This window comes from Musca domestica, unplaced genomic scaffold, assembly GCF_030504385.1.
Source record: "Musca domestica strain aabys unplaced genomic scaffold, Musca_domestica.polishedcontigs.V.1.1 55, whole genome shotgun sequence".
Lineage (NCBI taxonomy): Eukaryota > Metazoa > Arthropoda > Insecta > Diptera > Muscidae > Musca > Musca domestica.
Window position 1 is genome coordinate 1,242,377 of NW_026712355.1, and position 18,766 is coordinate 1,261,142.

Consider the following 18,766-nt stretch of genomic DNA (forward strand, 5'->3'; position numbering starts at 1 on the left):
ACATTTTCAGCTGACCTCTTTGGCAAGTAATCACGATCATTTTTATACCCTCCACCATAGTATGGAGGGAATATTAAATTTGTCATTCCATTTGTAACACCTCGAAATATACAATTCTATGTCCGTCCATCTATCCGTCTGTGGAAATCACTCTAGCTTCCGAACGAATTGAAGTAGATTGAAAAAATTTTACCCAAATGTATGTTATGGCTGCAGGACTTTTGGTATTGAAAATGGGCCCAATAGGTTCTCGTTTTGGTATAGCCCCCATATAACGGTACCTCCCGATATTCGGTATTTTGATGATTTTAGCGACATTATTCACCGGAATTGTTTCAAATTTGGTATTTAATGTTCGTAATGGATGCTATAGCCTTTGACAGCAGATTGTCTGTGCAGGTCCACGTCTTCGTATAGCCCCCATATAACGGTACCTCCCGATATTCGATATTTTGATGATTTTAGCGACATTATTCATCGGAATTGTTTCAAATTTCATATTTGAAGTTCGTAATGGCTACTGCAGCCTTAGACAGAAAATTGTCTGTGCATGTCCACGTCTTCGAATAGCCCCAATATAACGGTACCTCCCTATATTCGGTATTTTGATGATGATTCACCGATTTTTTTAAGTTTCGGATTTGAATATTGTAATGGCTTATGGCAAAAGTTACCTATGCAGATCCATGTCGTTGTATAGACCCTAATATTACAGCTGCATTCGTTAATTTTATGATTTTAACAGAATTTTTAACGGATTTTATTGTTTTTGAGAATTGCCAAATTCGTTCCAAATGGGGGAGGGTATTCAAAGTTCGGCCATGCTGAACTTACTGCGTTTTTACTTGTGCTTGTTTACAACCTGCTGGACAACGAATGTTTTCTCATCGGAAAAAAACCAAATTCGGCAGTTCACCACTTTCGGCCAAGCGAAGCAACTCTTTAGCTCTTTTAAGCCTATTTTCTTTCTGTTGCGGTGTAACTTCTTGCATTTTTGTGGAATTTCAATGGCTTTACCCCAAGCTCATTTTTCAATATTTGCCGAATGGCGAATGGAATATTGCGATATGTTCAGCTCAGGAGCCATTTTTCGGCCACTGCATCGCTTCTTTGCGATCAAGTCGCTTCTTTACTTTTCGAACCATTTCAGCTGATGTTGCTGTTTTCTTCCGTCCACTTTCTTGACGTCGGGCTACTCTACCAGTATCACTATCACTGTAACGAGCGATGTTACGAGACACAAAAGATTTATTCACATTTAATTGCTGGAGTGCTCTAACGGTAGCCACTTTTGGTTTTCCAGCCAAATATAAAGAAATCGCACTATCACGCTTGAATTCCATCAGGAATAATTTTTTTTCTGGAAAATTCTCACCGAAATGCTTTTGTACGCTTGTAAACAATACAATGACCTGTCACTGGAATAATTTTAACAGATGTCGGACGAGTGGCTTAGAAATCACAGCAGTCTGAAATTGGTTGCAATTTTTTAATCTCACCCTCTAGCCATATGCCTGGGGGTATAAATATTAAATGAGGATTTTTTTTGGCACAGAAGTCATCTAAATGGACCCAATTCCATCTATTCATCTCTTCAACATTTCCTTCATAATTCTATTCATATTCCACAGATAATCTTTAAAAAAAAATAGCCCACACATTATCTCTTAAATGATTCATAGCCAGCTGACGACACCCACGCATATTTTTTTAAAAAATTATTTGCAAATTTTGTGTGTTTTTTGCTTTTGCACTTTGAACAAAGGGTCGTCTTTCTTCTTATTTTTAGGCGCACATGCTCATTACTTATACTCACACACACATGTCGATTACATATATACACACATATATTTCCATATATACATATAAACATGTGAATATGCATTTAATGCATTCACAGCACTTAAGTGCCTTTTCAGAAGTATTCCTCCGTCGTAAATAAATGAAAAAATAAAGTTTTGCAAATTGTTCGCTCAAGTACTTGGAGCAAGGGAAGGTGGGAAAGGGGTCTCAACCAAATACGGTATGACTTCATCGCATTGGGATTATTACTCAACCTCGTCTGCCGATTTGTCAAGCAAAACGCGACAAGTGTAAGTGGTTACAGTGGGAAGAAAAAGTAGTAATGGGGTTTTAAAAACCAAAACCTGAAACAAACCTCTAAAGGTATTATACCCCAAAAGACCTCTTATGGGATAAGAGATCCTGAAATGGGATTATTTTTTAGAAGATCTAGTAAGGCCTTCTGATAAAAGAAACAAGAGGTACCCATAAGGGGTCACTAGTTAGGCCTTCTATAGAAAAATCTCAAGCTAGGCCCTTCATAAAATAGTTCTAGTGAACCCTTCAATAAGAAAGCATCTATGGAGGGAAGGTCTCAATATGAAGAGACCTCACCTCACCTCGATTTGTCAAGTAATGCGCGACAAGCGTAAGTGGTTACAGTGGGAAGAAAAAGTAGCAACGGGTTTTAGTAAGGAAATCTCCAATAAACCCTTAAAGGTTTTCTATACCAGGAGACCTCTGATGAACTTCTTACTCCATAAGAAATAATTTAATTTTTGTAGAAGATCTAATAACGAGAACTCAAGTGAGACCCTCCATAAGTGGCCACTTCTATAAAAAAAACCTCAAGGCCCTTCATAAAAAGGCTTTTAGAGTAGCCTTCTATAAGAAGGTCTCTAGTGAGCCTTCCATAAGATAGTCTCAAGTGTGGCCTTCTATAAATCAACATCAAGTAAAGCCCTCCATATATAGGCCTTTAGTGAGGCCCCCTATAACAAGACCTCAAGTGAGGACTTCTATAAGAAGAAAGGGCCCACCATAGAAGGTCACTAGTGACGCCTTCAATAAAAAGACCTCAATAAGAAGACCTTATTGAAGCCTTCTAGGGTCTTTAATTAGAAAAATTCGAGTGAGGTTTTTTTTCAGAAGGCTTCTACAGAGGCCTTTTTGGATTTTCCAATTAGATCTCAAGTGAGACCTTCTATAAGAAGATCTCAAGTGAGACCCTCTTTCCAAAGTACTCTTAAGAAAGAAAACCTCAAGTAAGGCCATTCATAAAAAGGCCTCTAGAGTAGCCTTCTATAAGAAGGTCTTTAGTGAGGGCTTCTATAAAACGATCTCAAGTAAAGCTCTCCATATATAGGCCTGTAGTGATTCTCCCTATAACACGATCAAATGACGCCTTCTAAAAAAAAGAACAAGCGAGGCCCACCATAGAAGGCCCACCATAGAATACCACGTTTAAAGTAAGGCAAAAAAGGCATCTGTAGAGGTCTTCTTAAAAATGCCTCTGTTATAGGGAAGCCTTCGATAAGAAGACCTCTAATGAGGTCTTTTATAAATCGACAGCAGGTAACGCCCTCTGTATATAGGCCCTTTAGTTAAGCTCTCAATGAGAGGATGTCAAGTGATGCCTTCCATAAGTGTGGCCTTCTATAAATCAACATCAAGGAACAGACCTCCTCTCCATAAGAATGACTATTGTTAGGCCGGCCTTCAGAAGACCTCAATTAAGACTTCCAATGAGGTCTTTAATTAGTAGAAATCGAATGAGACGAGCTGAAGCGGCTCAGGGAGTTTCTCTCTAAAGACGAGCTGAAGCGGCTCAGGGAGTCTCTCTCTCTCTCTATAGACGAGCTGAAGCGGCTCTGGGAGTCTCACTCTCTATAGACGAGCTGAAGCGGCTCAGGGAGTCTCTCTCTCTATAGACGAGCTGAAGCGGGCTCAGGGAGTCTCTCTCTCTATAGACGAGCTGAAGCGGGCTCAGGGAGTCTCTCTCTCTATAGACGAGCTGAAGCGGGCTCAGGGAGTCTCTCTCTCTATAGACTCAGGGAGTCTCTCTCTATAGACGAGCTGAAGCAGTTCAGGGAGTCTCTCTTTCTCTCTCTCTCTCTTTCTCTCTCTCTCTCTCTCTCTCTATAGACGAGGTGAAGGCTCAGTGAGTCTCTACGTCTCTATAGACCAGCTGAAACGGCTCAGGGAGTCGTCAGGGAGCCTTTTTTAATAAGACCTCAAATGTAATCCTGCTTAAAAAGCCCGCAAATAATGCTTCTGTGAGGACTTTAATTAGAAAAACTCAAGTGGGCCCTTTATAATAGCCATCTCATGTCGTGGCGCCCAACGTGGGTGTGCCTAAGGTATGAACTTCTTCCCATATAATTTCTTCCCCCGTCATAAATGTCCCTTTAGTGAAGCCTTTTTTAGCCTAAAATGCACTGCTTCCCACTGTTCATTGAGTCATCATCATCACCTCCCCAAACTGCATTACAATACAAACGCTGTAAACGGGAATCACTCGATGACACCTCAGCTGAATGATGTCCATATAAGTACGTCTTAGTAAAACAAAATATTGTCAACAAAAAACAACAACAACAATTCAATGTTTGTAAACAATTTTTCCTCCATTATTTGCTTAAAACTAAGTTTAGAGATCCATGACAAATTTCAATTTCCCCTAAAGGTGAGAAGTGACTAAGTCCATTGACAAAGAAAAATGTTCAGCTGCTTGAAATTATATAATTTTAAATTGAGCTGGAGATTGTTGTTCAAGCTGAAGGCCCAGCGAGTCTCTATAGGCGAGCTGAAGGCCCAGAGAGTCTCTATAGTCGAGCTGAAGGCTCAGGCAGTCTCTACGTCTCTACGGCTCAGGGAGTCGTCTCTCTCTATAGACGAGCTGAAGCGGCTCAGGGAGTCGTCTCTCTCTATAGACGAGCTGAAGCGGCTCAGGGAGTCGTCTCTCTCTCTCTATAGACGAGCTGAAGCGGCTCAGGGAGTCGTCTCTCTCTATAGACGAGCTGAAGCGGTTCAGGGAGTCGTCTCTCTCTCTCTCTCTCTATAGACGAGCTGAAGAGGCTCACGGAGTCTCTCTCTCTCTCTATAGACGAGCTGAAGACCGCTTTTGGCGTCTTTGGTTATTTAATATCTCTCTCTTTTTCTGTCTCTCTCTTTTTTTCCTCTTAAAAGAATACTTGGAAAATGTTTCCTACCCTTTTCTTCTATCGGTTGTTGACTTGACGGCCAAATGGTGCTCGATAATTCCTCCACAACCCTTTTTGTGCTACCCCTTTCTTTCCTTCGTATTTAAACCGATAATCATCCACACGTTGGGCGCCACGACATGATTTATTTCATTTATTTTTCATTTTCCGGCTTCAGGAGTCTAAGACTTCGCTTTCTAAAATCCCTCCTCTTGTCTGCACATTTCCATACAAAAAATGGGCCTATCATAAGAAAAATCTCGGGTCGAAGGACCAATTCCCATGTTGTTTACATTGACTTTTTCCCTTTCTCTAATCGCCATATTACCTTCGATTTAACTATTTTATCTTCAATTTCACGAGGTCGTTTTTATTTCAAGGCTTGAGAAAAATATTCAGTCCCCCCATGATTTTAAACCAAACGCGATCATACTGGCACAAATATACATATATGGGCGAGGTGATAATAAAAATTAAAAAAAACGGTTCCATTAATATTCTTTGCCAAACCAACTGAACTGAACAGAAACAAACGGTAGCAATGTTTTTTTTTTTTTTTTTGAAATGAAATGCAAATTAAATTGTTTAACAACCAGAATGACGACGACGTCGGCGTCGAGCGATCAGCGAAACACATCGCATGAAATTTGAATAACAAGATCGACACACAAAAAAAAAAGTTAAATAAAAAAAAATAAAAATTAACAAATGACGACCCCTTAAAAACGAAACAAAGCTATTAAAAAAATTGAAAACGACAACACAATTGTGTGAATGTGCCGTGCCGAGGTGAATCATTTGTTCGTTCACGTTCCCTCTTTAATTTTTCGTTTGCTTCGCTGCTGCCTGTTTTTGCAACGCAATAAACGCCGATCACAGAGACAAAAATTAAAGATAAACAAAAAATGTTTTTTTTTTTTTTTTTCGTCAACAAATTATCAAATTTGTTTAAGTAAACTGTGAAAAGGGGAAGTGATTGAATTCAAGTGCCGATCAAAATGTATTCAGTGGATTTGCAATTTCCCAGTTCATTAGCTACATATATATACCTAGAAGACTTGGGGTGTAATATTGGCAAGTTGAAAATAGGTCTTCCAACCAGAGATATGGGGCATGAAGGGCCCAATGTTTATAGGAAAGCGGTGGAAAAATGAAGGGTATTTGAGTATCTGCATATTTTCGTTTATATTAAAACTAATAATGGAAAACATCATTTCGTGGCGCCCAACGTGGGGATGCTTACGGACAGTCATTTGAAGACTTAGGATCAATTTAAACAACTTGAAAATTAATCCTTGGACTAGATATTTTTTTAGAAAACATGAATTTTGAGTGAGGCAGATTATAAAGCTTAAAGCTTAGGCCTTAAAAAATGGCGCCCAACGGATAAAAAAAAAAACAATTAAAAAAACATTAAGTTCGGCCGGGCCGAAATTTTAATACCCTCCACCTTAGGGCATTGGACCACAAATACCAATTTTTAGACATATTCGTGGGAAAATGTTGCAAAATTATCAAAATACCGAATATCGGGAGTTACCGCTATATAGGGCTATACAAAAACGTGGTCCTACACATACAATGTTTCACCAACGGAGCTAGAACCTATTATGACCAACAAATTCCAATTTTTAGACAAATCCGTAAAAAATGTGACAAAAGCCATCAAAATACCGAATATCCGGAGATACCCTTATATGGAGGCTATACCAAAGCGTGGACCTACACATACAATGTTTCGCCACACGATCTAGGACCCATTATGACCTATAAATGCCAATTTTCAGACAAATCGGTAAAAAAAAATGTGGCAAAAATCATCAAAATACCGAATATCGGGAGGTACCATTATATGGGGACTATACCAAAACATAGACCGATATATCTCATTTTCAATACCAACCATCCTAGACACAATACAAATTATTCTGCTAAATTTTGACGCTCTATGTCAAATAATGTGGCCTGTATCGTGATTTCCGCAGACAGACGGACAGGCCGACAGACGGACATCGTTAAATCGACTTAGAATTTTATGCTGATTATGTATATAGATTATGAATATATATATACATTATGGGGTCTACGACGAATATTTAGGGATGTTAAAAACGGAATGACAAAGTTAATATGCCCTCCTTTCCAAGGTGGAGAATATAAAAAGTAAAATAGTATCAGTCGTTTTTGCCGACAGATGTATAGCACCAGCTTTGAGTTATGATTATTCAAACTGTTGACCCTTTATGGAGCAGGTTCCAAAGCAGTTGGCCAATATTGACCATTTCGTATCTAACATAAGACTGAGGGTTAGATAAAAACCATCTTCAGACTGCTGTCATTTCTAAGCCACTCGTCCGATAGATTATTAAAATTATTCCAGTGACAGCTCATTATATTGTTTACAAGCGTACAAAAGCATTTTGGTGAGAATTTTCCAGAAAAACAAGTTATTCGTGATGGAATTCCAGCGTGATAGTGTGATTTCTTTATATTTGGCTGGAAAACGACAAGTGGCTATCGTTAGAGCACTCCAGCATTAAAATGTGAATAAATCTTTTGTGTCTCTGGTACCATCGCTCGTTACCGTGATACTGGTGGCGTAGCCCGACGTAAAGGAAGTGGGCGGAAGAAAACACCAACCTCAGCAGAAATATTTCAAAAAGTAAAGAAGCCACTTGATCGAAACCCTCGCGTCGCAGTGGCCGAAAAATGATTCGTGAGCTTAACATATAGCAATATTCCATTCGGCAAATATTGAAAAATGAGCTCGGGTTAAAGCCATTGAAATTCCAAAAAGTCCAAGAACTTACACCGCAACAAAAAGAAAATAGACTCAAAAGGGCGCTTGGCCAAAGTTGTGAACTGGCGAATTTTATTTTCTTTGGTTTGGTTTTCTCCGATGAGAAAAAAATTCGTTGTCCTGCAGTTTTTAAACAAACAAAATGATCGTATTTACTTGCCAAAGAGGTCAGCTGAAAATGTGCACCTTCGGTTGGCCACCAGAACTCAAGCACCAGTCATGGTGATGGTGTGGGCCGCCATAACAGCTGATGGTCCCTCTCCGCTCGTATTAATCGACCGTGGCTTCAGAATAATAGCCGAATATTATCGCGAAAATATTCTGGAGGGTGTATTAAAGCCTTGGGCACGCAAACATTTTGGCCGCAGACCTTAGACATTCTAACAGGACTCAGCACCATCGCACTCAGCACGCGCCGCCACCCAAGAAGGGTTACAAAATGAGGTTCCACGCTTCATTTCCAGCGCACAATGACCACCAAAATCTCCGGATACAAATCCCTTGGACTATTGTGTCTGGAGTATTTTGGAAAGCAAGGTTGGCACTAAAAAATACCAAAGTGTTGATCACCTCAAGCAAGCGCTTCGCCGGGAATGGGTTGAAATACTACACAGCAACATTTGGGCAGCGTATGACGGTTTCATTGGCCGTTCGAAGGCCATAATTCGTGCCAATGGTGACCAATTCGAACAAAGCTAAACCTATTCTAAAATTTGATGCTGTTTCTGACATTTTTTGCTTTCATTCAATAAAATTGACTTTGTTGCAGTTTTTTTATCTCACCCTGTATATGCCCTCTTCACAACAGATCTTGCTTTAGCAAATATATTTGGATCTGTGAAATTTTAAAAGCGGGGGATTCTTATTTCGCTTTCTTTGAGCGTTTTGGTTATTCAAAACTTTGACCCTTTGTGGGAGAGGTACCAGAAGGAACTGTCCGATCTCTACCATCTTTATAACAGATCTTGTGTTTATGAAAATATTGAGATGTGCCACATCCTAAGTGTCCTAAGGATATTTGGTCCAAAGAGACCTAAGGTCTAAACGCGTTATTTCAATGAGGCACGTTTTGGACGTATCAAATGAAATATACCCCCTCCATGGCTGAGGGTAAAGCAAGCTTTTCTAAAAAGGGCTATTGTAAACCACTTTCGACTTGGTCCTTCAAATAGATTTTTTTTACGTAAGAACCTCTTTTTCTCGGCAATACTTAGAAGAGTTGAAGTTGTTTTAGGAAGGTGGGGTCTTAAAGTCTTCAGGCCGAAAACGGATACAAAAAGGGAGAATATTTTTTCGTGGCGCCACAAGATTGGCAAAATTGTCCAAAAATGTATCATTGAACACATATTCTACTTTTTAATCCCAAATCCCTATTCTTTTTGGACCCAGGCTCACAAAAGCTCCGATTATTATTAAAATTCCCAACACAATTCTTTGTTACAGTTCTCAGACGTCATCAGTTTGGCTCACAATCTCTCATTGTCTGGCCATTATGATACATATCGGTATCTGAAACAATAAACCCCTTACCCTCCACCCGCCAGACATAGAAGTTTCCTCCAATGCAGACCAAAACGGAAAAACTCCAAGGGAAAATCTTACCGGGAAATTCATTACAAATTCAAATTCCCATAGAGTTACGGCAATTGTAGCGAATGAGGCAACTGTGTCGCTGCTGCCATGAAACTAAAGCAACAGCAACAACCTGCTCGTGGAATGCCTGCCTGCCTACCTTAGATCGATCAGCAGCAGTAGTTACAATATCATCAGACAATACCAGACGTTTTTTGTTGGTGTTGTTTTTGTAGTTATTGTTGTTGATAGATGAACTGAAAATAGCTGTTCAGGCTTAAAACGGAAATTAAACAACAATGAAGATATAAATATATCTGTACGTATGTATGTATGTGGCGGATTGTTGCATACATACATGAATACAAATTTTAGAAAAAAATAAACTGTGTGGGTAAGGGAGATACCAGATCTGCAATAATTTTTTAAAAGGGGAGGCTTTTAAATCAAGACTGCAAGCACCCTGTAAAGACAAGCTAAAAATGGATTCCCTATAGACGAGCTGGAGAGAGTCTTAAAAGATTGTCTTAAAAAGTCCCCATAGGTGAGCTGTCGGGTCATTGTCTTTTTAGGACAGCTGAAGGGCCAAAGAGTTTTAATAGGCTCATCCATAGATGAGCTACTGGTGAGTCAGTGAGTCCTCATAGCCAAGCTGAATTAAATCCTCATAGACGAGCTGAAGTGAGTCTTTCATAGACGAGCTGAAGTGAGTCTTTCATAGACGAGCTGAAGTGAGTCTTTCATAGACGAGCTGAAGTGAGTCTTTCATAGACGAGCTGCAGTGAGTCTTTTTATAGACGAGCTGCAGTGAGTCTTTTTATAGACGAGCTGCAGTGAGTCTTTTTATAGACGAGCTGCAGTGAGTCTTTTTATAGACGAGCTGCACTGAGTCTTTTTATAGACGAGCTGCAGTGAGTCTTTTTATAGACGAGCTGCAGTGAGTCTTTTTATAGACGAGCTGCAGTGAGTCTTTTTATAGACGAGCTGCAGTGAGTCTTTTTATAGACGAGCTGCAATGAATCTGTTTATAGAAGAGCTAAAGTGAGTCTTTCATAGACGAGCTAATGTAGGTCTTTCATAGACGAGCTGAAGCTGAAGTGAGTCTTTCATAGACGAGCTGAAGCTGAAGTGATTCTTTCATAGACGAGCTGAAGCTGAAGTGAGTCTTTCATAGACGAGCTGAAGCTGATGTGTGTCTTTCATAGACGAGCTGAAGCTGAAGTGAGTCTTTCATAGACGAGCTGAAGTGAGTCTTTCATAGACGAGCTGAAGCTGAAGTGATTCTTTCATAAACGAGCTGAAGCTGAAATGATTCTTTCATAGACGAGCTGAAGCTGAAGCTGAAGTGATTCTTTCATAGACGATCTGAAGTGAGTCTTTCATAGACGAGCTGAAGTGAGTCTTTCATAGACGAGCTGAAGCTGATGTGTGTCTTTCATAGACGAGCTGAAGCTGAAGTGAGTCTTTCATAGACGAGCTGAAGTGAGTCTTTCATAGACGAGCTGAAGCTGAAGTGATTCTTTCATAGACGAGCTGAAGCTGAAGTGATTCTTTCATAGACGAGCTGAAGCTGAAGTTAGTCTTTCATAGACGAGCTGAAGCTGAAGCTGAAGTGATTCTTTCATAGACGAGCTGAAGCTGAAGTGATTCTTTCATAAACGAGCTGAAGCTGAAGCTGAAATGATTCTTTCATAGACGAGCTGAAGCTGAAGCTGAAGTGATTCTTTCATAGACGATCTGAAGTGAGTCTTTCATAGACGAGCTGATGTGAGTCTGTCATAGACGAGCTGATGTGAGTCGTTTATAGACGAGCTGATGTGAGTCGTTTATAGACGAGCTGATGTGAGTCTTTCATAGACGAGCTGAAGTGAGTCTTTCATAGACGAGCTGAAGTGAGTCTTTCACAGACGAACTGTAGTGAGTCTTTCACAGACAACTGTAGTGAGTCTTTCACAGACGAGCTGAAGTGCGTCTTCATAAACGAGCTGAAGTGCGTCTTCATAGACGAGCTGAAGTGAGTCTTTCATAGACGAGCTGAAGTGAGTCTTTCATAGACGAGCTGAAGTGAGTCTTTCATAGACGAGCTGAAGTGAGTCTTTCATAGACGAGCTGTAGTAAGTCTGTCATAGACGAGCTGTAGTGAGTCTTTCATAGACGAGCTGAAGTGAGTCTTTTATAGAAGAGGTGAAGGACCATGGAGTCTCCCTCCATAGACGTGCTGAGAGACCCTTGTAATCCATAGAGCTGAAGGGTGTCCGAAACCTGATAGACGATCTGGAAGACTAGACTTCAATTCTGTTCATCTGTTGATTGCGGAACACAACTGCTCTTAAAATAGAAATCCTGATTAACCAAAGTTTCTTCGTAGTCCCATGGTTAGTACTTTGCATCTATGTTGTGCCTCTCTCCCTCCAGCTCCTCAAAGTCTGAAATGACAGTGTCCAGATCGGACACCATCTTATATAGCATCTTACGGCAATGCTCCTTCGATTTCAGTAGGAAGTTAGGATGAACATAGCCTTTTCTTCATGAGTCGGGGATGAGGTTATTCCAGATGTTGTCATAAGGGATATTATCCTCGTTGAACCCTTAGGGCTCACACTGTGATAGATAAACTTTACGCCAATTGCCCAGCCTTGTCTCTTTACCTCAAGGGTGGGATTCGTGACGCTATCGAAGACGTAGGGCAGCCACCCTTTAAGCCTGCTCGTATTGAAAATTTGGCCAAAAACATACCTTCCTATGGATTGAGTATCCGAAAATTTTCCCTTACTGAGACCCCTTTATAAGATCTCAACAGTGGCCTTGTCGCATTAATGATGTTGCTCCCATTTTGCCCATATGTCATGTGGCAACACTCGTTTATGCTGTTGCCCCCCTCCCCCCATCCACCCTTCTATTACACATAACCGACCGGAATTAAGCTTAGATTATTTATGATTTCCCGTGGAATGAAATGGCATGGCAGTATCTACCATGGAGTAAAATAAGTTTCTTTGTTTTTGGTTTGGCCACAACAAAAAAACTCCATTCATATTTGCATATATTGGCTGGAGTTGGTGCTGCTGCTAATATAAAGGCGGTACTCCTTCTCTTCGATGGAGTCCACATTTCGCATAAAATCTAAAACACAATAGAGGCGCTTGTTGCTGGTTGGCTGGCTGATAATGATGATGCCGATTATGTTGCTGGGAACTTTGAACAGCAAAGCAAATAAAAATTGTCCATTCAATAAATTAGATTGGAACTGAAGCGAATAGTAGTGGGTGATTGTGGTGTTGGAATATTATCTAGCAAAAGTGGATAGAAAGTGAAATGTCGGCAAACACAAATTTGGAGTATGGACATTGTAGCTCATTAGAGGTCGCTTTTTTAACGAATCTGCTCGCAGTTCTTATATAAAAATATAATTTTGTTCTCGGAGGCAGCCTTCAGTTGGTCTATAGAGATAGCCTTCAGATGGTCTATAGGGACAGCCCTTCAGCTGGTCTATAGAGACAGCCCTTCAGCTGGTCTATAGGGACAGCCCTTCAGCTGGTCTATAGAGACAGCCCTTCAGCTGGTCTATAGGGACAGCCCTTCAGCTGGTCTATAGAGACAGCCCTTCAGCTGGTCTATAGAGACAGCCCTTCGGCTGGTCTATAGAGACAGGCCTTCAGCTGGTCTATAGAGACAGGCCTTCAGCTGGTCTATAGAGACAGGCCTTTAGGTGGTCTTTAGAGACAGCCCTTCGGCTGGTCTATAGAGAAAGCCCTTCAGCTGGTCTATAGAGACAGGCCTTCAGCTGGTCTATAGAGACAGGCCTTCAGCTGGTCTATAGAGACAGGCCTTCAGCTGGTCTATAGAGACAGGCCTTTAGCTGGTCTATAGAGAGAGCCCTTCAGCTGGTCTATAGAGAGAGCCCTTCAGCTGGTCTATAGAGACAGGCCTTCACCTGGTCTATAGAGAGAGGCCTTCACCTGGTCTATAGAGACAGCTCTTCAGCTGGTCTATAGAGACAGGCCTTCACCTGGTCTATAGAGAGAGGCCTTCACCTGGTCTATAGAGACAGCTCTTCAGCTGGTCTATAGAGACAGGCCTTCACCTGGTCTATAGAGACAGGCCTTTAGCTGGTCTATAGAGAAAGCCCTTCAGCTGGTCTATAGAGACAGGCCTTCACCTGGTCTATAGAGACAGGCCTTCAGCTGGTCTATAGAGACAGGCCTTCAGCTGGTCTATAGAGACAGGCCTTCAGCTGGTCTATAGAGACAGGCCTTTAGCTGGTCTATAGAGAGAGCCCTTCAGCTGGTCTATAAAGACAGGCCTTTAGCTGGTCTATAAAGACAGGCCTTCAGCTGGTCTATAGAGACGATCTGGCCTTCAGCTCGTCTATAGAGACGATCTGGCCTTCAGCTCGTCTATAGAGACGATCTGGCCTTCAGCTCGTCTATAGAGACGATCTGGCCTTCAGCTCGTCTATGGAGACGATCTGGCCTTCAGCTCGTCTATGGAGACGATTTGGCCTTCAGCTCGTCTATGGAGACGATTTGGCCTTCAGCTCGTCTATGGAGACGATTTGGCCTTCAGCTCGTCTATGGAGACGATTTGGCCTTCAGCTCGTCTATGGAGACGATTTGGCCTTCAGCTCGTCTATGGAGTCGATCTGGCCTTCAGCTTGTCCATGGAGACGATATGGCCTTCAGCTCGTCTATAGAGACGATCTGGCCTTCAGCTCGTCTATAGAGACGATCTGGCCTTCAGCTCGTCTATAGAGACGATCTGGCCTTCAGCTCGTCTATAGAGACGATCTGACCTTCAGCTCGTCTATAGAGATGATCTGGCCTTCAGCTCGTCTATAGAGACGATCTGGCCTTCAGCTCGTCTATAGTGACGATCTGGCCTTCAGCTCGTCTATAGTGACGATCTGGCCTTCAGCTCGTCTATGGAGACTTCCTGAGTCTTCAGCTTGTCTATGGCGACGATCTGGCCTTCAGTTCGTCTAATGCGACGATCTGCCCCTCAGCTTGTCTATGGAGACTTCCTGAGGCTTCAGCTCGTTTATGGAGACGATCTGGCCTTCAGCACATCTATAGAGACTCCCTGAGGCTTCAGCTCGTCTATGGAGACGATCTAGCCTTCAGCTCGTCAATGGAGACGATCTGGCCTTCAGCTTGCCTATAGAGACTCCCTGAGGCTTCAGCTCGTCTATAGAGACGATCAACTTGTCTTAAAAGAGGCCCTACAGCTTGTTCAGTTGGAGAGAATTCTTCTAGGTGGTCTGAAAAGACTCTTCAGCTGTTCTGAAGAGACTCCCTCCAACTGGTCTGAAGAGAGTCCCTCTAGCTCGTCTGAAGAGACTCCCTCTAGCTTGTCTGAAATAACTCCATTCAGCTCGCCTCTAACTCACCTTTATGACCCCTCCAACCCATCCGAAACAACATCCTTCGATATTTGAATATTCTAGTCCTAAAGTTTTTAGTACCTCTTTGGGTACGATTTTTCAAAAACTCCGCTTTATTGCCCATCCACTCTCCAAATGCTTCTTAAATGTCAAGTTTTAGGTTACTCTGAGAATAATTCTATTACAACTTATCCTTCGCCCCCTAATTTTTGCTTAACTAACAAACTTTCTCTCATTTCTCATTTCATTTCAGATGAAGACGCACTACCAGACACTAAGGAAAATACAAATCCCCTTAAAGAAAATCTAAAGACTTCCAATGATGTTGTAGATGGTTGTCCTGTCAAGGATTCAAACGCAGACCAAACACCCATAAAGAAAAGCAATAAAAACAACAGTGACGTCAAAACCAAATCCCTCCATGATCAAGCAACCGATACAGGAATCAACAACACCAACAATAGCAATCTAAGTAGACACGAAAGATCTAATGGCACAGCAGTAGAAAATTCGGAAAGAAAGGAAGTTGCCAAAGAAGAAGAAGACTTCCCCAGCACAAATTTTTCATCGTCAGTATCCTTAGCACAACAGAGGTTAACAAATACCGATAACAACAACAACAATAACAGCAACAAAAGCAGAAACGACAACAATCCATCATCGCAGTCGCCAGCAACAGCCGCAGCAACTGCGAATAGCCCAGGTTCCCAGACGACAGTTATGAATAGTCACGCAACGGCCACACAAAACGGCGGACAAACAACAATCGTTGGTCATCATCGCGGTTTCTCCCAGCCAACGGTAACGGTGGCAACATCGAGCACGGGCGGTGATCCATGGTTTTTGCAATCAACCGGGCATCAGATGCCACCAACGGCCCCATTGCGTCATAATAAACGTCCAGCACCGCAGCCGGTAACGGCGGCTGCTGGTGGACCCAACAATCCAAATAGTTTGCTAGCCAATAACAGTGTAAGTGGTGGTATAGGCGGGGGTGGTGGCAGCATTGGTAATATCGGCGGCGGTGGTGTTGGCGGCCTAGCCGGCATTGGTGTCGGTGTTGGTGGTGTTCCCATCATCGCCAGCAATATCACATTGCAACAGCAATTTAGCCAATCCCAACCCCATATTGTAGCACAATCAGGCAATTTATCATCAGCGTCATCTCATCATAACAATGTGGTAATACATGTAAAAATACACACACATACACATACATGACATTATTTTGTTGTAGAGAAGGGAGAAGGGTATTCTCTTTTCTATTTTTCAAGAGCAATGGAATGTTTTCTTTTCCATGAGGAATTGTGAAAGGATTTCTTTGTATGGAAAGGTTCCTATGGAGGATCTTTTGTGAAAAGAAGAAAGCCATCTATAACTAAACTTTAGGCCTGAACCATCTGTAAAGACCAATATTTAATTGGAAAAATATTGGAGACTATAAATACCTTCTCAAGTCGTCTATAAAAAGACACCTTTTCCAGAACGTCAGTAAATACTCTCTTCTCAGCTTGTCCATAAAGAGACTTTATGCCATCAGCTCATCTATAGAAAGAGACCCCGTCTTCAGTTGGTCTCTCGTCTCAAAAAGACTCCCTGGCATTAGTTCGTCTCTAAAAGTCTACTCGGTTCGTCTCTAAATGACTCTCCGGCTTCATAAAAACCGTCCGTTCGTCTTTATAAAAACCCCCTGGTTTAGTTTGTCTCTAAAATATTCCCAGGCTTCTGTTTCTCTCTAAGGAACTCCCTACCTATCAGCTCGTCTATAGAAACGCCTGGCCATCAGCTTGTCTAAAGAGATTCCCTGGCCATTAGCTCGTCTATAGAGATTCTCTGTCTATCAGATTGTCTATAAAGACTCCCTGACATCAGCTCGTCTATGAAGAGTATTCAGATTCTATTCTCCTATCGTCTTTCTTTCCTGGCCGTCTATAAGGACTCCTTCCTGGCCGTCTATAAAGGCTCCCTCTAACTCGTCTATACAGACTCCCTTAGCTTGCCCATAAAGGCTCAACTCGCCTGTAAAGACTCCCTCGCCTCGTCTATAAAGACTCCCTCCAGATCGCCAATAAAGACTCCTTCCAGGCCGTCTATAAAGATTCCCTCCAGATCGCCTATAAAGACTCCCACTAGGTCATCTGTAAATACTCCCTCCTGGCCGTCTACAAAAAACCCCTCCAGGTCGTCTATATAGACTCCCCCAGGGCGTTTGTAAAGACTCCCTCCTGACTACCTAAAATAAACAATCTCAGAGTCGTCTATAAAGATTTCCTCCGGACCATCTAAAAACACCTCTTCAGGATTGTCTATAAAAACTCCCTCTGCGTCGTCTGCAAAAAGTACCTCCAGGCCACCTATAAATGTTCCCTCCAGACCGTCGATAAAGACATCCTCAGACCGTCTATAAAGACCCCCTTCAGGTTGTCTATCAAGACTCTCGCTAGCTCTCGCCTGTGAAGACTCCCTCAGCTTGTCTATAAAGACTCCTTCTAGGCCGTCTATAGAGACCCCTTTTAGGTCGTCAATAAAGACTCCCACCAGGTCATCTGTAAATACTCTCTCCAGGTCGTCTATAAAGACTCCCCCAGGTCGTTTGTAAAGACTCCCTCCAGGCCACCTAAAATAAAAAACCTCAGAGTCGTCTATAAAGACTTCCTCCGGACCATCTATAAAGACTCCCTCAGGGTTCTCTATAAAACTACATCGTCTAAAAAACTACCTCCAGGACGTCTATAAAGGCTCCCTCCAGGCCACCTATAAATGCTCCCTCCAGACCTCTATAAAGACATCCTCCAGACCGTCTATAAAGACACCATTCAGGTCGTCTACCAAGACTCTCACTAGCTCGTCCATAAAGATTCCCCCATGCTGTCTATAAAGACTCCCTCCAGACCGTCTATAAAGATTCCCCCAGGCAGTCAATAAAAAATCCCTCTAGGCTGTCTATGAAGACTCCTTCCAGGTCGTCTATAAAGGCTCCTCCCAGGTTGTCTATAAAGACCCCCTCAAGGTCGTCGATTAAAACTCCCTCTAGGCCGTCTATAAACGCTCCCCCAGGCAGTCCGTAAAGAATCCCTCCAGTTCGTCTATAACGACCCCTCCATGTCGCCTGTAAATACTCCCTCCAGGTTGTATGTAGTCTCCCACCAACTCGTCTGTAAAGTTTCCCTTCAATTCGTCTGTAAAGACTCTCCAGGCCGTCTATAAAAATTCGCTCCAAGCTATATACAAAGTCTCCAAAGTCGCCGTTTATAAAAACTCCCTCCAGGCTGTCTATAAAGACTACCTTTTGGTCGTCTATAAAAACCCTCGTCAGGTCGTCTATAGAGACTTTCTTCAGCTCGTCTATAAAAAAAATCCCCCAGGCTGTCCATGAAGACTTTCTCCAAGCTGTCTATAAAGACTCCCCCCAGGTCTCTATGAAGACTCAATTCAGGTGGTCTATACATTCTCCCTCCAGGTTATCTATAAAGACTTCCCCCAGGCCGTCTGTAGAGACTATCTTCTCAGCTCTTCCAATAAAGAGAGCTTTCCCTGCATATCTCGAAAGATTCCTCACACCTCGTTTGTAAAGACTACCTTCCATCTTCTCTACAAAGACTCCCTGCTTAGCTAATCAAAATAGATTCCTTTGGCTGATCGTCTATTAAAACTTTCTTCCATTCTTCCTAAATATCCCTTCCGCAAGTCCATAAAAACTCTTTTCTGTCCTTCCTTTGGGTCAATATCCACAATTCATGCCCATTCTCATTCATTCCTAATTAAAGAAAGAAAGATTCCCTCCAAGTTGCCTGTAAAGACTCCTTTCAGCTTCTCTACAAAAACTCCATTCCCAGCTCGTCCATATAGATTCTCTTTGCAGATCGTCCATTAAAACTTCCATTCGCTCGACTATAAATATCCCTTCCCCAATTCTATAAAGACTCTCTTCTGTCTTTCTCTCAAGACCTTTGGGTCAATAAACACAATTCATGCCCATCCTCATTCATTCCTATTAACCTTCCGCACCCCCTCTGCACTCTTTCTCTA

At 42.1% G+C, this 18,766-nt stretch overlaps 1 protein-coding gene across 2 annotated transcripts in view; it reads left to right on the plus strand.

Moving 5' to 3' along the window:
* The window catches only part of LOC101896156 (putative uncharacterized protein DDB_G0277255), a 40,101-nt gene that overhangs the window by 13,873 nt on the left and 7,462 nt on the right, over positions 1-18,766 (plus strand). Inside the window, exon 2 of one of the 2 annotated variants that reach the window (XM_020034897.2) lies at positions 14,991-15,919. In XM_020034897.2, the coding sequence (XP_019890456.2) occupies positions 14,991-15,919 (929 nt within the window). The remainder of the gene's footprint in view (positions 1-14,990; positions 15,920-18,766) is intronic. The other variant, XM_020034898.2, reaches the window with a different exon arrangement.